A 25,553-nucleotide genomic window follows, 5' to 3' on the forward strand; every position below is an offset into this window, starting at 1 on the left:
ATTAGAGTGTAAAAACGTTACGCTCCCACGCAAATACAACGGCGTCGAGCCACAGAAATCCTTTCGCAGGATACAACCAAAATATTACATATACATTTACACACAAGCACACTTATATACATGTACACACACAAGCACAGACACACTCAAACGCATAAGTGAACGCAGACACAAACGCGGGTATATGAATAAGCAACTTTTTCACGCAAATGGAAAAGCAAAACTAAACAAAAATAAGTAATAAGTAGCAAGAGAGAAGAAATAAAATAAAATAAAATACGTAAATTGCTGCAATTATGTGTGAAAAGTATGAGAAGTGTTGAACGAATTTCCATAGCGATATATAAAGTTATGGACGAGTGGTCGTGGTCTGCAATGTGAAAGTCACCGACCAACAAATGTGTGTGTAAATACCACCAAAGTCGCTGAACAAGAAAGCTGAAGGAGCAGAAATCAACGAGGACAACGGCGGCGACGGCGACGACGCCGACAACGACGACTACATCGAGGACGAAGAAAGACGTCAACGAGGACGCGGCCAGGCCAAAAGCATCAGTGAGTAATGTTAAAAGCAACAATAATAGCAACAACAACGGCAACAACGGCAACAACAACAACAGCGGCAAGAACGGCAACGCTTGTTAGTGAGCTCTTTAGTTGTTGGATGTACTTTTTGTTTGGCCCAACTGTGCAAAATGAAATGAAATAATGGAAATTTATGTGGGCAAGCATTTGAAGTGACTCGCAGAGAACTTAAGTGGCTCAGAGCCTACGATACAAGTTTTATATCTACTTTGTTTCGTTGTACATACAATAGTATATGCGTTCCTTTTATTTATTGTGGCTAATTTTTGGGTCAAACTAAAATGAAATTGACTCAAAAGTTGACTAAAAGCTGAAATACGTGAAATACATGCTACTAATGTATGTCGTAGACTTTAAACTTGAAAGAAATGCCCTTAACTGCCAGCTACTACTCTATATGAGTAAATGCGTTTGTGTGTGTGTGTGTGTGTGTGAATATTATTATATAGGCCTCTAAGCATTGTGCAAAGTACATTCACTTTGCAGCCAGTCAAAAGTCTTTGAAATAATGTCGCTCCTTTTGCTGCCTTCACGCTCAACTCAAAAGCGCGCCCACAAACCCACGCACACTGGTCTTGAAACTATAGAGAATTTATTGTTTAGATATGCGTAATAAACAATTTGCTCGTTCCTATATATGCATATACATACATCGATAGCTTAAGTTTGAGATGAAAGTGGACTATAATAATATTATTATAATATAATTAACTTAGTTCTTTAGAGTCAATATTTCAGCGTCAGATACTTGGTAACTAATGGTTTGCTTAACAAAAAGTAATGTCAAGAATATAAAATTACTTCAATTAAAATAAATATAAATTCTCTGGTTCACTTTTCAAATGCAACTCGTAAATAAGACACAATTGTATCAACATAATTTTCCTGTCTGATCATATAGGATTAAATCAAATAAAACAATAACAAATAACATGGCATGCCCGCTATGCTAGACTAGTCCTGGAGCTCTCCGCATTCCAAAATTCTTCAGTATTTCATGAGGTGTTTGTATTTATAATATCCGGAGAAAAAAACATTGGCAGATTTGATTCATCATAACCTTCTAACAATTATGCAATTATGATCTCAAGATCCAGGAGAAAATATTTATTTTTACCATGAATTAGTCTATAGCAGAATAATATTTAGAGTGCTCGGAATGAGGACAGAATACTTAAACAAGAAATACGTATGACTATATCCTCAGAGCTTATGTTTTTAAATTTTACTATTGCAACAAATAGTTATGCCTAAGACCCGAATATTTGGTGCTACAGAAGCTAAAGACAGTAAACACTGAAAGTATGAAATATGAAAACTAAAACTAAAATAATATTTATTAAAAATATGCAATTCATGTAGAAACAATTAGGCGAAGATTATCGCATTTTAAATTGTTATTTCGATTTATTAAATGAACATTTGATTCAGTAGACTCTTTGGTAGGGATCTAACATTAGTTAGAGCGAGTTCGTTAGCTTCGCAATATCTATATTTTCTACCTTTAAAAGCACTAAAACTATGCCTATATTTGATTAATATAGTACGGAATAGAAGAATTTCATCATAAAACTGACAAAACTTCATAATTGAAATATTGAAAATTGGCTAAAAGTCGATAAGATTAGTTATTTCGCAATTTGTAATTTTAATTGGCGTTAAAGCAATTAAATTTTGTTTTGGCCCAGACCAGTGTGCTGTGGCAGTAGCCGCACAACACAGCGCAGCAACCACATGTCTACACCCACACCCACACGTACACGCACATACACACTTACATAACAGCCCACAAGGAGGCGTCACATTTTTGGGGCAGCTACTGTACGCGTGCCTGATGTTTTTATGTATTTGCAAGTGAGTTTCTGAGTGTGTGTGTGTGTGTGTGTGTGTGTGTGAGTTGGTGCTTTTGTTTTAGTCCTGCGAAATTGCTTTGCCAACGTTTTTACTGTTTGCTTTGTTGTGCGAAACACATACATACGTGTGGAAAAATATACAAGTATTCATGCACATATGTATGTACATACGCGTACATACATATGTATGTACATGTATGTATGTAGAAGAGAGCACGCTTTGACAAGAAAGACAAGTAATATGCGCACCTGCACCTGCGAATTTGCCATAAATTAGGCCCAAATACATGTGACTTTTAGCTAAGAAGCCAACAGACGCATATCCCTCTGTATTTATGAGTATCTGTGGGTGTGCGTGTCTTTTGGGTACTATCGGCATGTCTAGAAATCAACGCCAATTGCCTGGGCAGTCATAAGTCAAAGAGCATTCGCCCATACGGGGAAAAAAATATACACTGTACTATACTATATAAGTAATAGAAGAATGCGCGCGAAAAGAAAAAAGATGTAATAATATGGGGACAAGTAACAAAGTTTTATGCCTTTTAAGTCAGATTCAGTCCTGATCCCATCCCATTCTGTCGTCTGGTCTGTACAATGTGGAGACGGTCACACATTCATTGATGTGGCCATGTCTCTCTCTCTCTCTCTGTGTGTGTGTGTGTGTGCGTAAGGACGGGTGTGTGTTTGTGTGCGTATATGTCATTCGTGTTGGGTCAGTAAGTCTGTCATGAGTGTGGCGGGCTGTTTGGTTCGTTTGTGTATTTTGTGGTATGCCTCCAATTGGCCCGCCATGGGTTTGCTCTATTTACCTTATAAAAACACAATTTATTGCCGCTTTAACGATTTTTCTTTGTACTTCTGTTTTCACTAGATGACTGTTCTTGTGGTTATTGTTGTTGTTTTTGTAGTTACTGCTACTGACAAAGCATTTATTGTTGTAGGGTTTTTTGTTTTTAGAACTTTTCTATTTTTCCCATTGACTTTTTCTTTACTCTTTATTTATTTATTTATTTTTTTTTTTTTTTTGAATTTCTTCTGTTTCTCGCATTATTGGCTTTGTGTACAGAGTTTTGCGTGACATCAGATCTTGAACATACATATACTTGTATATAGGATGTATCTATGTATGTGTACACAAGTATATATACATATATAATTGCTACTGCGGCACTAGTTTTGGCCTTGCAACGATTGTCTGTGTGGCAGGCATGTATTTGTGAAATCAATAATTTATTTTAGTTAAAGTATATACTCATAAATAATAAAGAGTACTTTGCCTATCAGGGTTTGACTCAATTTAACAACTACATCCATAAGTATACATGTGCTGTAATGTGTATGTGCATATACGATGCATGCATAAATACTTAATCTGTAGATGTTTTTCAATTGATGCGTACTTGTATTTGTGCATGGCAGTTATCGAGCTAATCTTTTTTGGTAAAAGCATACTAGAGTTAATATGCCATGCATTAGAGCTGTGCGTGATGGCGTGCATGATCATGATGTTAGGCAAAAACAAATCGTGAAATTTGTGACTTTCACGACTTTACAGATGTACGCAATATCTCGAAGATTGAGGAGTGGAGTAATCATTTGTTACGTGTAGAAAGTTTATTTTATGAAGCTTTGGAAATGTTGACAGTATTGACGAAATTCTGTAGCGGGAGAAATTAAAAAAATAACATAAGCTCGAGTATCCTAGGAGAGTCTACATACCAAGTTTGGTCAATGTGTGCTCAGCTGTTTTCGAAATGCAGGCGTTCATCCAGACAAACGGACGGATATGTTTAGATCGATTTTTCTCCTCATGCTGATGAAGAATATATATATACTTAATGGGAAGATGTTTCGTTCTACCTACGGCTTCGGGGTATAATAATGCATTCAAGTTTTAAAAAAGCAAACATCACTATTGAGAGCAAACAAAATTGCAAACCTTGTTCCCATCAATTTAAAGATACTTTTGATTATTGTTTTATTTTTATTTTTAAATAAATACTTCTTTTTTTTTAACTATAAGTATTGAAAGCTCAAAAAGATTTAAAAAGCTAAAGCAGCTTTAATAATAATTTTTTTAAACAAAATAATTTTCAGGTATAATAATACATATTTATATTTATATATGTATAATGCCTAAAAATTATCAAAAAGTTTTTTTTATTATTATTTTAGAACGTACACAATTGTTAAATGCTACAGAAATCAAAAATGACAAACAATTTTTGTTGTTAGCCTGCGTGATTGTGACTGCAATTTTTGTCACGTATACTGCTCTAGCATGCATAATAAAATTATTTTTTTGTTTGTTAGAAATTGTTCAATCCTACGAAGGGTTTTCATTTCAGTTTATTTTAAACGTGAGTAATTATTCAATAAAGCTCGCTTCTAAAACTGGACCGGAATTTGTTGGCTAATTATTTTGTCTGATTGTAACTTTAGTTAAGAGTATCGCGTGAACGTCCATTTAGAATTAGATATGTCTAGTAGTTGCCGTTTAATCAAAGCATATTTGTATAAAGATAGCCACACTTATAAACAGTTTATCTTTTGTCCTTGCTCTAACAATTCCACCAACAGATCTCGACATAAATTTCTTCTGACACTTCGGAAGTTTCGTCTAAAAATGTTATTGTTTAAATGCCTATAATTATTTGCCTGTCTAACCACTGGTCTTAAAAACTTACAACTTTCATGCATTTGTGGGTATGTCTTGTTCAAGTCTACTGAAAGTTTCTTTGTTAAAGGAAAGTGTTTAGATACAAGTGCAAATAAGCTTTTACTGTTCTATTAATTCTTGAAACGTTTAACTTAATTTAAAAAAGCTTTCGCTGGAATAATAAACGTCAATTAGCTGGAAAGACCCAGCTGACACTTATATAAATGAGATTGCCCTTCACTTTTAATGAGTTCAGTTCAAAATATGCCCCACCCTTTGTATTGACATTGAAATACAAGTATATATATACATTTTAGTTTCTTTAAATGATTAAGTAAACATTTTTTAACAGATCTGTAAATAGAAACATACGATAGTATTCTGCCCTTGCGTAATTTGTGTATAGTTCTTCAACGCATTATTTCGCAAAATGTTGTTTGCATACGTTGCGTATACGTAATAGCATTATGCAGAACTAAGACGTCTATTGTGTCTGAAACAACAACATGTCTGAGTATCCCGATACTCATGCTGCCTTCAAGGCATCAATCAATGGCCATAAGTTGCTGCCAGCACGTGGCTTATACCCTGCTATAGTTGTACATAAGTATCAACGAGCAGCCAGCCTTCCATGCAAAATGTCGCAGCCATAAAATATGCACAACGTGCTATGAAGTGTGCAATTTCGTTCGACCCCAAAACCGCAAGCCACAAGCAGCCCATCAAAGCGAGTAGCTGCCAACGGGATGCAGAAAAAACACATTTAGTAGTAAAAAAAAAACAAGGAATACTACCCTACGTTTTGGCAACGCAATTTTGTTGATAGTGGAAAAGTTTTAAAGCATTTATTTAACTTAATTGTCTAATTAAATCACTGCCACTCATCGCTAATTTCTCCCATTAACTGTGTAATTACTCTGATCGACTTTCGGCCAGCACGAAGGCCATTAATTAAGATTCTACACTCATTTTTTTTTGATAGTTTTCGGCTTCTAATATGCTCTAATTAGTTGATACCGAATATTTTTGTAGCACTATTCGAAAATGGGCAAACTTTTGGTGCTAAATACAAACGTGAACGCACGTTTTTGCGCTTACCTGAATAATGAGTTTCAATGGCCACAATGTGCATGGCCAGCAACGCCATTATCATGGTTAAACGTATGCAGTTTTTGGACTCAAATATGCCTGCTGCATACATTGAAGCTACGGCTGCCTTCGTCTATGCGACAGCCTTCAACATGCTACAGCCATTCAGAGGCGTCGTATCGGAAAGAAATGCCATTAAAAACGCAATAAAAATGCAAAAGCAAAAGAAGAAAGAAAAAAACCCAAGCAGATGAGAGAAAGCGAACACAAACGCACAAAATACGGCAGCATAGTGGAGTGCCAACGTATGTATGTATGTATGTGTGTGTGTGTGTGTTTGTGTGTTTGAGTTAAGCCTCAGTGCAAATGGCCAAGGTGGAAAAATCGATATAAATGAATACGGCAACATTTGGTCGAGACGCGCAAGCGGCCTCAAACTCGAGACAGTACGAATGGTATTTTTTTTAGCCTATTGCTGCACGCGAACTTATAAAAGTTTTGCACGCACAGTAACGCACACACAAACAAGTGGTATGTGCGACATACATACATACACACACACACACACACATATATACATACATATGAAGGAAAGGCAGTGCGCGAATATTGCTGTCGTGTGTTTGCCTGCTTGTGTGCACTTATGTGTGTGTGAGTGTGTGTGTGTGTAACGCGATTTTAAGCGCAAGCATACAAATACTACAATAAAAATAAAGCAGAAAGCATATATATATATATATATATTTATATACCCAACCACACACTCACGTATGTCGTCGCATGAAACGACACCAACAACAAATACAACGACGGCAACAGCAAGCAATGAGCTACGATTTCATGACGCAGCGATGTTTGCCCCAGTAAGTATGCTACATATATTTGAGCACAGGTTTTTTGAGCACGGGTTAAGTGCGACATTTCTACACGCTACATATGAGCCTCTGTACGTGTGTGGATTCGTATTTGTATTTGTGTCGTTGTGACCAACTTTAACAGCATTTGCACTTGCATGCTTTTTTTTATATTTCATTTTCGAAAAACTAACTCTCGACTTAAACATTTGACATTTCAATTTGCGCTGCAGTCAAGCTCGACACGCCAACCAACTGCACCAAATTGAAGTAAATGAAGAGCGCTGCGCGAGGACTTCTTTTGATAAAGCCACATTTATCTCCACACCACATCCAACAGCACAGAAAGCTTTAGAAACTGTCATTTTGGGAATTGTCTATAAATTTGATGATTTACCAAATCAAATGCTAAATAATTAAATATAACTCGTTTGAAAGAAAATTAATTAATTCGAAGAGTGATGTATACAAATATAATCAAATATCTCTTTATGTCAGTTCATTTGCATATAATATACAAAAACTCTGAATGTCAGCATCAGGTTCTGAGAGTTCTCACAAAAAAAGTACAAATATGAAAACTTAAATATGTGCATACACGATTGCATTAGACGGTTATATTTATGTGTGTGAGTAAGTTTACACAACGAGCTTGGACAACAGAAACAATAGCCAGAGTAGCTGCCGGGTGAGGCAGAACATGGACAGCGGTTACACACATATTTCGTCGCAACTTTACCTTCTTTATACTGCTTATAACGGCAACAGAGGCACAAAATTCAGAGAAATTTGTTTTGTCAATAAAAATGTCAAATTTCAAGATTGATTCTAGGAAGCCCTAATCAGAGCCCCTAATTGTATTGGGAACAATTCTAAGAACTGCGGTGGTCAAAGGAAACAGAACAGTAGGGATTGGGTTCAGTTTTATTTTAGTTTTGCTTATTTTCTTGTGATTTACATGAGATCCCATTTTATTTCTACATATTTCTAAAAAACAATGCAAAGCGTGCCGTTTCGCCAGTAGCTGTCCTCGTTTTGTAGTTAGCACTTCAATTATTTAAAAGCATTTCGGAAAATAAACTGAATTGACAGCTGAAGAAACTTATATTAATAATAAATAAAAATGTATATATTGAATGAGGATGACTATATGTACTACAAGTATATACTTGTATAATTGCTTTAAAACATAAGTTCTGTCCATGCGTTTGTCTGTTTGTAATTCAACATCTTTGGAACCATAGAACCTCAGCTAACGACAGTAAAGGTGGAGGCTTGTCTATAAACAAGAATTACAAGATCTATGGAAAATCGCAAATAGCGGGGTAGTGGGGGTGCATCGGAAAAAAAAACACAAGTTTGTCCATCCCTTCATCCATAGGAGAATCTGGATACCAAGTTTATGGTTTGTCTTATACTTCCTGATATCCTAGCGTTTATATAGACAGACGGACGAATAGTCGAACAAGGCTATATCGACTCGTCTTGTTATACTGATCAAGAATATATATATTTGTGGAGTCTGCCACGCCTCCTTCTGTGTGTTACGTATATTCGCACAAAACTAAGTTGTATACCCTTTTACCCTTTGGGTACAGGGTATACAACTCTATCAAAATGTATCTGCTTGCTACGGTATAACAAATATATCAGATGGTACTAAAACCTACTTAGTATGCATGCTAGTCTGAGCATGCCCTGAACACATACGTTCGACAAAAATCGTTACAAACTCTTATCGAATTCTACGACTTCCGGTATGCTTAGTTACTCTTTAACTACAGTGGATAAATTACACTTTTGATTTATTTCTGAAATGCTATGCCAAACAAACTTACTCGTAAATTGTGTTAAAATACTTTTCGGTAAAGTATTGCGTTTACGTGTGCAGTATGTTTGTTTGGGGAGGGGATTGGCGTATTGACTGATAATTACTTCGCGAAAACTCCCACCTTAAGGTAGGACTGAAAAAAAGGGAGTGGAATTCATCATGTATTTTTTCTGCAGAGACATGGGTGGGTGGGGGCGGTGTTCCTGCTCCCTGTTTGTTGTGGTACGCATTGAGCAGCGTTACCATGACGCTTTATTGATTTTACTTGGTAACTGTTAGCCAGGAGCGACTGGCTTGGCATGAATCATGGCATTGCGTGTTCAGCAATTTGTGGTTATTATAATGGCCACTTGATTTGCTGCGTGAATGTAAATTTGGCTACAAACAAAACCGTGCAGCGTTGCACAATCGAAGACTAATTGGGTGTGTGTGTGCCCTTTTGTCCCTTTGCTTTGCATTTGCAGTTGGAACATCGACCGCTCGGCCAGCAGTAGCCGCAGTCGCATGCTCGCCTCATGTCTGGAAACTGGCTTGTGGCCAAAGTCGTGTGAAAGGGCCGGTGATCGAGAGCAGAAACAACAACATCAGAGCCTACACTGAAACGTTGAAAATCATCAGAAAGAGAGCTAAAAACAACAGGACCACAAACGAGGCTGCAGGCAACACGTTTGTGCTGCGAATTATCCATTCGACCCATTGCACCCATCACCTTTTTGGGCTGGCTAAAAATGTGGACTACAAAGCATCTTCATCATCAGCATCGGCATCATCAGTATCATCAGCATCAGAACCTCCATCAGCATCAGCACCGATGGCTGCCTGCACTCACATTTCTGGCCCTATTGTTGGCAATAGCCAGCAGCGCCGACACGGACATCAACATGGAGGCTGCCTTTCAAGGTGCGTATGCGTTTGATATTTGAGCTCCGTTACAGAAGGGCGGGGGGCGGGCGGGCAAGTGCTGGGCACATAATTGTGCAAAATTGTCATTTAATTTGGAATATTTGCAAATTTAACCATGACATGTCAATAAATGTCCATTGTGAAGGACATCAGACACGTATACACGAACACATGAAGACTCTTCAAATGTGCTCGGTTCAGACACTAATGAGTGTCTTAATTATGCCAGCCAATGTGTGTGCTGTCGATGACACACACACACGATACACACAACAGCACACGCACACACACCCACATAAATCGCACCCATACAAACATATATATGTAAGTATGTACGCAAATATGTCGCAGGTATGGCACGTAGGCTTCTATGTAAATCACGACGTTATGCAATGTTTTTGTCAAATGTTCAGCCTTTTCGTCCTATGACTGGTCTGCAGTCAGTCCTCTTCCAGGGCTGGCTGGGTGTTGCTGCTGTTCCGTGTCTCTGCAGTTGATGTGTGCTGCTGACACTTCGATTTCAATTGCATGCAATATGCGATTTTTCAATTTCAATTTGAATTTTCAATGCACACAACCCGCTCGTTCCGTCAGGGACATGCACGATTTCTGTACGTGTGTTTGTGTGTCATTGTACTACTTGTACATTTAAGTGTGTGTATGTGTGTGTGTGTGTGTGTTCCCACGTATGCAAATGTGCACAATGTGCAGTTGGTGTTGACGCTGTCCAAGAGGCAGCCCCACTTCGCACTTTAAACGCACCGCACTTGTTTAATCAAGCAGAGCAGCCATATATTGTAGAATTACACCGAGCAAAATATTTAAACTAAGCTATTAGAAAGTATCCTTTCAAACAAACCTACAAGGCAGCAAATGAATGTTTTGTAAAAGGGTATGTATTTAATTAATTGAATCAAGAAAAGCTATAACACTTAAATCCCCCCATACTTAAAGTAAAAAAAACATGCACATCATTTTTCAACTGAAAGCATTTTTATTTTACCATTATGCGCTAATAAAATTACCATTGTCAACTGCAATTTCAGTGCAAAAGACATATTGACTTTTTTTCCATAAAAAACAATTAAATAAACACAAAGACAATGGGCCACAAATAAACAAATTAGGCAATGGCGAAAAATCACTGAGAAGCAATTTAATGACACCTTATTGAAAGCAAAGCCATCATCATTTAGTAATTTAGTTAGATGGGGCATTCCTGATTGCTGTTTAGAAATTGATTTGAATTTTGTCGATCCCAGACTGCGCTTTACAGTACCTCCAATGTGAGCAGCACAACAAAACAATTGTAAAAACAAAACAGCCCTAGGGGCAGAGTTTAAAGGTAGTGTTGTAGCTTTGATTCTATTTTTATATTAAATTCATCAAATTCAAAGATATACGAGATAAATGTAGGTAAATAATTTACAGTGCTTAAATCAGCAAGCCCTAGGGGCAGACTTTAAAGGTAGTGTTGTAGCTTTGATTCTATTTTTACATTAAACTCATCAAAATCAAAGATATACGAGATTAATGTAGGTAAATAATTTGCAGTGCTTAAATCAGCAACAGGTGAATAGATTCACATCAAAATCACCGATTAGTGTGCGGAATGGTTTACCCCCAAAATATAAGATATATCAGCAATACTTGTACATTCATACATACTTAACTACATGTTTACTCACACTATTTTTCATCTGATAGCATTATTGTTGGGCAATTAAATGTTTTTAGTATAAAAAAAGCGATAGAAATGAGCAGAAAATCTATATTTTCGGTTGCGATAGTGATTTAAATGGTTTACACAAAAGTCAATGATGAAAAAATGGTTCCAATTACGCAATGCGAGTAAATTGCAAACGAGAACTGTGAGTAAATTAAAAAACACTAAGAAAAACCATTGGAAGCAATTTAATAACAACACTGCAAGCCCTCATACCAATGTAACATTTAACAAAATTTTCGCATGAATAAATAAATTTCATGAAATAAGTTTTGCAAATCAGTTCAAGTTAGGGGCTCGCACTGATATCGATTTTTATGCACAGCAGATATGGCAATAATACTACTTTGTATTTAAGTAGAACAATTTTTTGTATTTTATGACCGAATATGTGCAAAACAAAACAATTATTAAGCAAAGGGCATTTAAATTAACTTTATATAGAATTGCATTTTTCTGCTCCGAATTGTTAATTTTTGGAGGAACTTACGTTGGTTATTTTTCGATCTATTTCTTGGCAGGTGTGTTTAAGTTCATACTTACTATTTATCCCAATTTGGTGTACATGTCTAAAACATTATTCTGCAAGAAATATATTAAATATACTTGTATTGATTAAAAGGCCATTTTGAAAAATTACTTAATAACGGTAGTGCTTTGTTAAACAGTGTCAATAATATTTTGTTACTAAATGATTTCAAACCCAAGGAGTGGAGAAGAATTTACAGTTTATTTTGTGTTCGAATATTGTGCAATTTTTTAGCACTCGGTATATACTTGTAATTAGATTTTAGCAGCAGTTTCTTTTTAATAGCTAGACTAACATCACATCTATACGAATTGACAATTAGTACTAAATTTTTCCCCTAAAATACTTTTCATTTCAATAAGTGTATTAAGAAACTTTAGAGCATTCGCTAAATTATTTTTTTAAAGCTTCTGGTACAGTCTTTTGAAAAGAACTGCCTTCTTTTGAATATTTTAGAATTGTGTTTTATTAACATCATGAGGCATAGATTTGGTAAATTGTAATAGAATTTTTCCCTAGTGTAGAAATGAGATATTTAAGTATGTTTCGGTGGGTGGGGGCGTGGGTGGGTGTTAGTATGTGTGCTTAGTTGGGAGCCCAAGTTTATACCTTTAATGCTCAGCACGACTGCGCCGAAACCAATGTGTGTTATATTTTATTACAATGAACACGGCTCGCATGTAAATGGACCGTTGTGAAAAATGACGTAAGTGTGTGTCGTTAAAAGGCACACTTGTACACCGTACACTTGTCGTATGCGTAATGTTTCTTTGCTTTGCTAAGCGTACGGCCTTAATGCAGGCAGCCACTTTATTGTGCATTGTGGCACGATTTCTTGGCCTTATTTTTGTGTCAGCTAACTGGTAAAATTTGAGAGAAAACTGAAAATAAAAGCAAGCCTATGGTATTGAAGCTGGCAGTATTAAATAATTTGGCAAGTAATGGGTTTATTTTTGGCCATGGCAGAGTTCGAATTGCACTTTGTCTGCCATTTACTTTAATTAAAAAAATGCATGCAATCGGAAACGCTGGATGTGTAATTGAAAATAGCGCTCATATGGTAGTAAAGCCACTTAATTGACTGCAGTTATTAAAAAGGAGAACGCGTTCATGTCCAACCGTTCGATATGCCAAGCTTCGTTGTTTTTTGTATTTGCATTTTTAAAATTTGCATTTCAATTGAATTTCAATTTATTTACAAATAGTTATAAAAATACAGCATTCCTAAGCCTATGGCAATCCATTGAATACTGTTAGCACTCGATAAAAGCTGTCTTTCTTTTTTTCTCAAATCTATGAATTTGCAATTTCTACTGGAAACTAAAAATATTTATTATTAAAAAAAAAAAAACATTCTGAGCAAAAAATGTGTAAATTGGAGAATATCGTACTTTGTATCAATTTGTTATGAAGCAGTTTGGAGAGCAATCATTGCTTAAACATTTATTTATTTCAACGATCTATATTAAATAAATATTGCATGTTGTATTTATCTATATACAGCCGGACTGGTTAATAAACCTTTCCCCCCACCGGGTCAGTTATTCTCATTTTTTAAGCGGCTTAGAGAGCAATCGTTTATTAAGCATTTATTTATTTCGAGTATATATATTCAATAAATATTGTATATATGTATCTATATAACGCTTTTTATCATATTTTAATCTTTTATCATTTACGTTTTTTGATTGAATGTTGCCTGTTTTTTTTTCTTCATCTCTATTTTTTGTTAGGTCTATAAAAAGTCTCTGACGGGGCATAGCTGGCCGTTTGCCAAATAAAATCCTCCCACCGAGTCGGTTTCATTATTGGATATTATTTTAGTTTGTAAACGCGTTTTATTCTTTAATTTATTTATTCTAAGATTTCTATTGTTTTGTGTTGTTTTTTTTTTCATTGATAGCTTTGTTTGTTGTTGAAATAAATATATAAATATATTGAATATACTAAATAGGATTGAATTGCTTTCATTTCTTTTAAAAACTTTTACTAAAACGTTTTTCAAGTCCACGATTTAACATTATTTGTCAGTTGCCAAAAAGTAGTATCCACAGTTAATGTAGGGTGGAAAAAAATGGGCCAAATATTTGTCTTCTTTTGAGTGAACGGACGATCTGTCTCTTGCTCTGGTGACCTCTCAATGAAATGTTGCTGGTTGAAACGAAGAACAACAATTCAACAAGTTAGAAAGGCGTATGGCTGTGCCAATCAAAACATTGACTAGGGCTAGTTTAGAGATAAATTGTGTCTTAATTTAGAAAAAAAGAAAGGGGCGGGGGCATGTCCTTTTTCATTCGTTATTATGACTTACAAGCTCATCGCTTACGAGCCATTTTTTCACTTTATTTTAAAGTAGTTCAGACGTGGAATGCAAATATTGTTTGTGCTGGCATATACTTGTAGTTTGGCAATTGATTGCTTATAGGCTTAAGCAGCTTAGCGTCGCATATAATGGTACAACCTAAGTCAAAATGGACCTAAGATATTTATTGGAACTATGAATGTGGGTTAACTCAACAGTTGCAATGTGTCTTTTAGTTAGGCTCGGTGCCATTTAAGACACATTTGAATATGTTACTTGCCCATTTAGTGGGCCACACACCCTTGCATAAATGTATGCAAGTGGCTCGTGCCTTGTGGGAGTATGAAATGTGACTGGCGGCAGCAGTAAATTACAATCGTATGCCTGTATCTAAGTCAGTAAGACTCATTAGAATTTATTGCGGACACGTCGGTCACACCCAGAAAGCAGCAACACGCAAAGCAAATAGACACACGCACACACAAACACAAACTCACACCCAAACCAACACACACACACACACGCACACGCACACACTCAGCCCGAAAAAGCGTGCAAATTATTAACTTAAGGTTCGCCCCTCCCAATGTAAATGAAACGGAACGAACACACGCCCAGAACTATCCAGCCATTCAGACGGATGGACAGACGAACAGATGGGCAGGCATTTTGTACTAACTGAAAATTTGCTACTTTATCATGTCATGCACTCCCTAAACACCTCCACAACCTCCGCCCCCGACGCACAGGCCATTGCGGGCACACCAGTCCTTGCGAGCAGCTCTGCTACGAGATCCACGATGGAATGTACGAGTGCGATTGCATCGAAGGCTATGAACTCAATAAGAACGGTTACAGCTGTCAAGGTGCGTTACTCAAACCGATAAGCCACAAAATTATTAATTTCTAATTGAAATTGAAGCGGAACTGCAACTGCAACTGGAAATTGGCGCGTGGTTTCACAATTGATTTTGTTTTGCCTTTATTTCTTGCAGTTATCAATTCGACGAGCAGCGGCAACGAGGCCCATGGCAAATCCGATGAGGATGTTCTATATCAGAAGGGGGCCTCGTTCAGCGCCAAGTTGGCTAATGATAATGAGCGTGAGCGCGATAACAAATTGTTGTCTGGCATTTATGCCACAGATGCGGCAAAGGAGCGCAAAGCGGCTGCCTCCATGGCGGCGATGAATGAGCGTGTGTCCATTGATAGTTACGATTATGCGGATGATAGTGCTGGCCAGGAGCAGCAGCAACAACAGCAACAGCAACAGCAACAAAAAGTCAATTCAAATGATTATTACATATCAGCAGAGAGCATTAATTTCAATGCAGACGATGAGGCTCTAGAGCTGGAGCGAGAACAGGAGCAGGAGCAGGCGCAGTACCAGGAGCAGGAGCAGGAGCAGGAGCAGGACAATAGCAGCAGCATGCAACATGTACCTGACTTCAAAATTGTGGCTGCTGCAATACCAACAACAACAAGCAGCAGCAGCAGCAGCACAACAACCACAACGACGACAACAACAACCACAATACTGCCCACAGTAAAAGGCACACAAAAGGCAGCAGGATATAGACGTAAGAATAACATCGAGTCCGATGTCAATGCCGATCCTGATGTAGACGCCGAATATGCCGACGTCGACGATTACTATACCTACAAGGCAGATATGTCCATCTATGACGACGTCAATAATAATCAATTAAATTTAAGGCGTAACAGCAAAACGCATACATATCAGCAGACAAGCAATACTAACAACAAAAACAGCAACAGCAACAACAACAACAACAATGATAATAATAACAACAATTTGCATATCGCAACATCAGTCCAAGCAAAAAACATATCAGCGAATAATTATCAAGACGCACAAACAACGACCAGCAACGATGACGTCACTGGCGGCATCAGCACCAGGTGTGTATTTTCCAGCCGTTGCACCCCAACAACCACATATCGACTAACTTATGCGCCACTTAATAGCTCGATGCCGTGCAATCTGGACTGCGGCCCCGAAGGGATCTGTGCCTTGGAGCAGAGCACATCGCAGCGCTGTCTGTGTCCTTTCGGCAAGGAGGGCATTGGCTGCAGCGAAGGTAAGCCCCACAATAGATCCTCTTCAATAGATTTCCCCCTTTCCGCTTAATACCGCATCGCATTTATAGATATGAAGGCACACGTGCCACGCTTCGCCAAACACTCCTGGTTGGCTTTTGCCGCCCTGCATGGCGCCTACAAGCATGTACAGGTAAATATTATAAGCCCCTCTTCGATTAGAGGGGTTTCCGTAGAGCAATACTTGTACATAGTTTAAATATGTTTTTAGATGGCCATTTTTTGTTAACGCGTTGTTTAATGATGGGTCTTATGTATGAGAAAATAGGAGAGTCATCGCGCAGAGTTAGGGGTTTTGATTTGCTGGTGGGTCCTCTCCCCTCCGGATCCTTACAACTCATTACAACTTTTACAAAAATTGCCTAGTCTTTAATGAATCGGGGTGTTCTTAAAAGAGTTTTTGAAGCATAGCTACCATTCAACAACATATGCGATTTTTATTTTTCCAAACCTAGTAGGACGTGCGGCATCTCTAAGGATCATAGCCTATTAGTAGGCATTAATTATGCGCCGAGTCGCGAAGCTTAATCGGTAGGCAATAATCCAAGCATATGTCACACCTCTTTGAATATCGGTCGAGCTCATAAACGTGTATTCGGGATCTGAACAATTTACACTCTTCCTTGTATGTGTTGTACTTAGTAGTTATACCCCTGATTTTTGTCAATGAAATTCAAACAAAAAGTGATCCCTTCAGGGGGAATATAAGATAATTCCGAACTAAAAGCGGAACTATTGAAAAAAAAAAAACTCTTTACGGCAAAATAGTCGAGAGAGATAAAAAGCTAGCAGCCAGATTTACGAGTAGAGATTTAGGGGCTTGCCGATCATCTGTGGGTTTTCCGATCAACAGATGCGGCAGTTTATCTTCTTGAATAGACTCTTGACAATGCACTTTGTCAGTAATGATTTTTTTTTAGCTAGAATAACAGACAAACAATTTTAATTAATATTAGTTTACATCTCTACAAGAAGTTTAAGTGAGTTTTAGGAAAGTTTTTGAGGATTCAAAGAAATAAATCGAACCCTGAAGAGATCCCTTCATTGTCCCACATATACGAGTAGTGTGCATTCTAGATTCTCAACATATGGGTTTTCCGATCAACAGATGCGGCAGTTTATCTTCTTGAATAGACTCTTGGCGAAATGACAATGCACTTTGTCAGTAATGATTTTTTTTTAGCTAGAATAACAGACAAACAATTTTAATTAATATTAGTTTTCATCTCTACAAAAAGTTTAAGTGAGTTTTAGGAAAGTTTTTGAGGATTCAAAGAAATAAATCGAACCCTGAAGAGATCCCTTCATTGTCCCACATATACGAGTAGTGTGCATTCTAGATTCTCAACATATGTGACAAAATGCACATACTATAAATCGTTACCTAATGAACTAAACTACAAAATGGGAAACGTTCGTGAAGTGAATGAGATAATGCATATATGTAAGCCACCACTTGGCTGAATCGAACTAGGCGAGAAAATTGCACACACACACACACTGAAACACACACACACACAGATACTTATTTCACCCACACATTTGCACTTTTTCGCCTGAATGCATGTTGTGCTTTGCATTTTACAGCTACGGTTGGAATTTCGGCCCGAATCGTTTGACGGCATAATTTTGTTGAGCGGCGAACGTGACGACCTCACTGGCGACTTTATGGCCCTGCTGTTGAACAAAGGATTCGTAGAGTTCTGGTTCGACTGTGGCTCTGGGGTGGGCAGTGTCCGTTCACGTGAGACCATAATGCTCAATGAATGGAACTCGGTTATTGTCTATCGACATCGCTGGGATGCCTGGCTGGTATTGAATCATGGCACGAAGGTGCAGGGACGTTCGAACGTGAGTATAAATGTCCTCGCGTGAAGTTTATGCGTTGTTTGCACTCGTACATACTTGTATTTAAACATTATCATTGCTTGCTTGCAGGGCCTATTTTCGCGCATTACCTTCCGCGAGCCCGTCTTCTTGGGTGGCGTGGGTAATATAACCGGGCTAGCCAAAAGATTGCCACTCAGCGAGGGCTTTGCCGGCTGCATTCGTCGTTTTGTGGCCAACGAGCACGACTATAAATTCACGGAGCATCCATTGGGCGATGTAATCAAAGGTTTCGACATACGTAAGTAGTACGCCTCTGTGATTCAATAATATGAGGCTGCAATGAGTTGCATTGTCCTTGCAGAGGACTGCTCTATGGACAAGTGTGTGCGCTATCCTTGCCAGCACGGTGGCAAGTGTTTGCCTTCAGATCAGGGCGCCGTCTGTTTATGTCCCATTGGCTTTGTCGGCGATCTATGTGAGATACGAATGGATCTTCAGGTGGCATATTAAATTGTTAAATTCAACCACAAAATAAATAATGCTCACCTATTGTTTGTGCTCTGTAGGTGCCAGCCTTCAATGGCTCGTCCTTTTTGCGTTATGCACCGCTGGGCGACAGCGCCCTTATCTGGCTGGAGTTGCAGGTGATCCTAAAGCCGGAGCAAGCAGATGGTCTGATACTATACTCGGGTCCAGAGCAACGCGGTGATTTTATTGCCTTGTATTTGCACAATGGCTTCGTAGAGTTTGCCTTCGACTTGGGCAGTGGGCCAGCGGTTGTGCGGTAAGTCCAACCATACGCCAAACCCAAAAAACCTTCGCTCATCTCCGTTTTGAACTTGCAGCAGCGAATATGCGCTTACCATGGGTCAGTGGCACAACATAAAGATATCTCGCACGGCGCGTCTGGCAGTTCTCAAGGTGAGTTAAGAAGAGGAAGCAATTGCGAATTGTGGGTGCATTATGAATAAGAGTGCATAGCTATATAAATCCGTACTGACAACCAATAAAGTATAATATCGAATTCATGATAAGTCTATGATAGACCAAGAAGGTATGCTTTCAATGATAAATTATTGATTAGATCCATATATTCGCGACTAATTTTACGACTAATTACTGGACTATCAGTAAAGTTCGCAGAGTGTATATAAATAAGTAATATGCTCACATGCAAACTTAAAATATCCGCGGAAAAAGGCCACTTGAGAATTTTAGTCCAAAGCAATGAAAAAACGATTGGTCAATTATAGAAGTTCTGGAATCGTTTAAAAAAAAATCAATAATATATCAATCTGTGAAGCTTAATTCGATTAAAATTTGTATTTGCTTGGCAAACACTATTTAGTGGACTTTTTACTAGAAGTTTTGAGTAAGAATCAAAGCGAAGTTAAGCACGTTCTGAGTCCAAGTTGAAGAATTAGTTGATGTTTTCTTTGAATTGTTATTATTATCTAAGAAAACAAAATGAGTTTGAAAAGCGCTAAGAATCAAAAGTGTGTTAAGGTTTCATATATATTTTTTTTTGGCTCAAGTCTAAGTGGTAGGAAATATTGCAATTTCAATTCTATTACAATCAAAATGCCATGAAATTAAAGATCATATACTTTTAAAATCGAAACATTATACTCTGTGTTACTGGTATCCAAGACGAACAACATACATTTGTCAAATTTAAATTTCCTTTCTTAATGCAAAGATTTATTTCACCCCCATAACTAAGAAAAAATGTTATGATATTTGAGCATACTTATAAGTATGATTCAGTTCTTACTGTTTGTATGTCGATTTCACATCGCATAGGAACACTTAATAAATAAATAAAAAAGTATGATTTTTTATCTTTTTTTAGACTTAAGAAAAACCTTTTTAAAATAATTGGAATTTGGTATCCCTCCCTAAATTATTTATAATTTCAGGGTAATATTAAATATTAAGGCGGGATGCCATTAGTTGTTATTTTTTCAAGAAAGACATTTTTAAAATAATTGGAATTAGGGAGGGAGAGGCTTTCCATATTCGTTGGGGGTTTAGCAAAGTAATAGCCATCGGATATACCAGTGTCATCTGTAAATTATTTATAATTTAAGGGTAATATTTAATATTAAATATTAAGGCGGGAAGCCATGACTATTAGTTGTTATTTTTTTAAATATCCGTTTTATAATGCACCTCAAGATTTAAGTTTAATAAAAGAAATGTACACTTTGTTAATTAATAATTTGTTAATTATATTTATAGATTGATCAGCATCAGGAGGTCATGACCATATCCACGAATGGCTTTTGGCATCTGTCGCTTGGGCACAATCTCTTTGTGGGTGGCGTCAATCATGTGGACAAGTTGCCGCTGGACTTGAAGTACAAGCCGTTCTTTGTAGGCTGCATACAGCGGGTGAGTTAATTTCTGCCATTTTGCGGTCACTGCACCCGCACACACAGGCGCACACAGCCACTCACACACTCCCTCACTCACCCACACACACACACACACTTTCAGATTGACATCAATGGTCGGTCTTTGGGCATTGTGGCCGAGGCGCTGGGCGGCAGCAACATCGGAAACTGTCCGCACGCATGTGTGGCACGTCCGTGCGGGCCGCTGGCGGAGTGTGTGCCACAAATGGAGAGCTATGAGTGTCGCTGCAGCATATACAACGAGCGCTGCAATAAGGCCGCTGAAGTGCCCCCCGAGGAGTTGCCGGCGTTGCACAAGGCCCCAAACAATGGCCATGTCCTGTCCGACAATGTCGAGAACGAAGACAAAGCACTCGAATTCAAACACAATGGAGCTGCGACGACAGAACAAACGAAAAGGAAGAAATTGGTGGCGCACAAGAAGCAGTCAAAGAAACGCAAGAATTCTCATAAACCAACACCTGTTATTTGGAATCAAACTAGAACTCCTTCCCCAACAACAACAACTTCTACCACTACAACGACAGCTGGCGCTCTAAGCAATGAGGAAATTGAGGATGATATCATTTTCCGTTTCGTACAAGAGAATTCAGGCATGCAAATGCAAAGAAAGCCAACCAGTACACCGCAACAAAGTACAGACAGCAACAGCAACAACAACAACGACAACAATAATAATAACAACAACAAAAATAGCAACAAAAAAAGACGACAGTCGAAGCAACACCATCAACACCACAATCACAAACAACATGTGAGCAAGCATGAGCATCACCAGAAGCCGAACGCCGCCTTCGCCCACAAACTAAGTCGTCTGCCCACCCACTACGAAAGTTTCCAGACAAATCCGGATAGCGATATACTCACATTCGACGACAACAACGATTGGGTCGCCAGCCTGCAGCAGCAGGAGTACGCAGATGCGATGGCAACCAGTCAAGGGGTCGCCACAGCAGTCGAAAGCTCTCGAACGGACTCAGACGAAGCAGATACCTTTGTCTTCGATGAGACACTGTTCGATGCCTCCGACGGCACCGAGGAGTACCAACGCAAGCAACTGGCACAGGACATGAAGCGCATTATGTCTAACACACACGAATCGCATTCGCACGAAAGGACCGCCATTGAGCCGGATTACAACTATAGCGACAACAATGGAGCAGAGCTGGGCAGTGAGCACAAAGCCGAGGACAAAGGCTATGAGGACGTTGATGTTGACAATGATGCTGATGGCAATGATGATGATGACGACGATGACGATGATGATGATGATGATGAATTGCTCACACCTATGCACAAGTTGCCAGAGCCGCCTACGACATTGCCGGGAGTCGTGCGTCTGCCCGCCACCACGCCCCAGACCCACACAGACTGGAGTCTGCTGAAGAAATTTGATTTGTCCGCCGAGCATCAGTCGCAGGTTGCAGGCGTGCGTAAGAATTTTGGCGCCTGCTTTGCCGGAGCTGATAGCTATTTCCATTATAACGATGCCGACACCATGAGTCAAATCATCAGCTACAACATCGATTTGAATTTGCGCATCAAGACGCATTCGCAGAATGGCGTTATTCTGTGGACGGGCCGGCAGGGCACAACGGAACAGGACGATGACTACCTGTCCTTGGGCATTGAGGAGGGGTAAGTGCCCTTAAAACCTTTTTCAAGTCTCCGATGGCTGAAACTATTTTCTATTCACAGCTATCTGCATTTCCGCTACGACTTGGGATCTGGGGAGGTGGATATTCGCTTCAATGGCACCAAGGTCAGCGATGGGCTATGGCATCGGGTGCGAGCGATTAGGTAAGTGCATTCCATCACAAATGTTGAGAACTGGAATAGATGTGTGGGTAATTGTTGGTGAAGAAAGCCAGATAACCAGCTACAAAATGCTACCTTAGTCTGCACTGTAGCTATATTATCCGCACTACCTCTTACAAGAACACTTCGTTCCTCCTATACTATGTATCTTATCTATAATTAGAAAGCATTTTGCAATTATTTTGCATTTGGTCATCCATTTGCGACCCCTGAGTGATGAAAAACCACCAGACTACAACTACATATATCATATATCTAAATGTCTATATCATAACTTTTAAAATGTAGAAGTTTTTGATACAAAAAATATGTATCTTTTCTATTATTAGAAAGCATTTTTCAAATTTTTATAATAGGCTTTCCACGGTCATCCATCCAAACCACCCGACTACAACCTTGTCTATAGCATATCTTTTAAAATGTAGAAGTTTTTGATACAAAAATAACCTATTTTAAAATCACATAGTGTCTATAAAATACATTTTCCTTTTCCATTTAAAAATCTGGAATATTTCATTAAAACAAGAAATAAATATTCGTTGAACGAACAAAACTGAAATATTTTCTAAAATCAATCTATAAATAGGAAATTCATTTAATCAATGCCAGGGTTTAAATTTAGGGTTTAAATTTTCGGAAACATTTTGCGAAAAACTCCAAGGAGCTTAAAACTATATTTCAAAACGATAAGGCTATAATAGTATGGTCAATGAGAAAACAAAGGAAGGATTCGGCTTCGTAGTGCGACTAAATGAGTGGGTTAGATAGTCTGTAAATGATTGATTAGAGGAGAGTCCTCACCTAACCCCAATAAAAATCGACTGCTGATAGTTTGTCCGACCAGTCTCTAGCAGAATTCATATTTTCAATTCAAATCCCCCTTTCATCTGTACAACTTCATTTTTTTCCCTGCTTTTCTCTCACCTAGACTATTTGAGGGGCATAATAGGAGACCCTGATTAAATGTCGGACGAAGCTCTACTTCGTCTTGAACCATATCACCAGCTTTAATTATCTCTTTCAATTTACAATAAACGCCACTTCATTATCGCCGAAACAAGATATTAAAATTTAGCTAGCCATTTCAATTCTTAATTGATGTTGAGGAAGAAAGTGAAGGGGTATACGAAGGCTCATTTATAACTCACACCATAATAGAAGAAACGACCCCAAAAACACTACAGTAGAGCTGAACAAAATAAAAGCACTAATAAATCAACATTTTGTGAATATTACAGAAATTCGCAGGAGGGCTATCTGGAGGTAGATGGCAGAAAAACGTCCACACAACGCACGCCTGGCAAGCTGCGCCAACTAAACACCGATACCGGTCTATATGTTGGTGAGTATGGCGGCAGTATTCGAATTGTTTATTAGGAGAGCTAACATTTTGTGTCTTATCTCATTGCTTCGAATTCAGGTGGCATGCCGGACGTCGCCTATTTTACACACCAGCAATATTTCAGCGGTATTATTGGCTGCATATCCGAAATAGTTCTGGCTGGAGAGATGAAGCTTAACTTCGATCCCAATACGTTGGGAACAGCACACAATGTGGAGACAGGCCTACTATGAAACGCTGCACTTACGCCTCAAGACTTTTGATATCGAATAGTTTAAATGTTATGTTTAATTATACAATGTCTTTTCGTTTGTTTTTGTACAAAGACGCTTTTAACATGAGAGAGAATTTTTTTACACAAATGACGAAAAACGAAACTAAATCTAGAGCATAAAAACCCAAAAAAAAAAACATACTACATATTATATACAACATATTTGATTATATACAAATGCATACATACATAGATATATATTTAAAAACACAAATATATATTAAAAGGGAAAAACGAAAAACATAACAAAAGGCATGCTTCAAATAGAGCCTGTGACTGTCAATACTTCAGAATGGAATAGTTTATATATGTAACTTTAGCAAAGATTTATATAGCAACAACCACAACAACAACAACATAAACGAAATGCGAGAAAAATTTTAAGAAAAGTATGAAAGTGTGTGCACATTAATTAATTATTTGTAGAGCATTTGAAGGCCACCTAATCTTGAGCGCTTTATTTGAATGAACATTACGCTTTACGTACAGAGCTGCCAGTACTATTTATGTGACTTACACACACACTCACACCTTTGCTACAAATACACACACACACACACACACACACACATACTCACACGAAATGCAAACACACTTTCGTTTTCGCATTGCTGTACCTTGAACTACATACTATCTCTACTATTTGGCACTTCGTGGAAGATCTGCATTGAACAAAGAAGAAGAGTAAACATATGTATTAAACGGTAAGTTAATAAATGTGTAGCGTATAATACATAGCTTGTAAGTTTGGCGCACGCAAAAACGCATGCCTGCTGCCTATATAAACTTTTACATATACTATTAAGCGAACAGAATTATTACCAAAACAAAAATAAAAAACTCAACAGTAAAAGGAACATACGTAAACAATACTACACACTAACACATACAAATACACAGAACACAAGCTGAACCAGAGTTATAATACGAGTATGTGTGAGCGATTTTTAACAATTTATACTACATGGAAAAACTAGCTAAAAATGAAAGCAATTAACAATCCCATAGCGAAATTTTTAAAGCTAACAAACTTAATGAAACAACACTTATTTGAATAGCCTGTTGAAACAATTGTAAACAAACGCAAGTAACAACATTTATATTCATCTTATGAGTATGATTTCGTAGCTTAATGATAACATCTACGTAGTTATATATACATACAAATACATATGCGTAAATATACATACATACGAGTATATGAGAACTATAGTAAAAAACGTAAAAATGAGTAATGGAATCACAACCACCAATCAATGTAAAACTAAATTAAAACTAAAACGACATTCAATGTAGCTTATTTATAAAGAAAACGAAACATTGAAAAATTTAATTTCTTACATTGGTTTGCAGAAAATTATAAAAAATAAAAGAAAAATAACACAACTAATTTGTGCATTTTCAATATTACAAACAG

At 37.8% G+C, this 25,553-nt stretch overlaps 1 protein-coding gene across 2 annotated transcripts; it reads left to right on the forward strand.

Annotated features, from left to right (window-relative positions):
- On the forward strand, positions 1–25,209 carry LOC115622630 (pikachurin). 2 transcript variants are annotated; one of them, XM_030516640.1, is made up of 16 exons: positions 1–555; positions 9,339–9,774; positions 15,084–15,200; positions 15,330–16,257; positions 16,324–16,436; positions 16,506–16,588; positions 18,043–18,306; positions 18,394–18,583; positions 18,647–18,783; positions 18,852–19,069; positions 19,131–19,206; positions 20,527–20,679; positions 20,785–22,340; positions 22,401–22,502; positions 23,759–23,862; positions 23,941–25,209. In XM_030516640.1, exons 2-16 carry the CDS (start codon positions 9,603–9,605, stop codon positions 24,093–24,095), a joined length of 4,368 nt encoding a protein of 1,455 aa, XP_030372500.1. In that variant the 5' UTR covers positions 1–555; positions 9,339–9,602; the 3' UTR covers positions 24,096–25,209. The 2 variants fall into 2 exon arrangements, with proteins under 2 accessions (XP_030372500.1, XP_030372508.1); XM_030516648.1 differs by lacking the exon at positions 15,084–15,200.
- Positions 25,210–25,553: the final 344 nt, after the last annotated feature.

The sequence above is a fragment of the Scaptodrosophila lebanonensis genome, unplaced genomic scaffold (genome assembly GCF_003285725.1).
Source record: "Scaptodrosophila lebanonensis strain 11010-0011.00,11010-0021.00 unplaced genomic scaffold, SlebRS2 tig00000001-arrow-pilon, whole genome shotgun sequence".
Classification (NCBI taxonomy): Eukaryota; Metazoa; Arthropoda; class Insecta; order Diptera; family Drosophilidae; genus Scaptodrosophila; species Scaptodrosophila lebanonensis.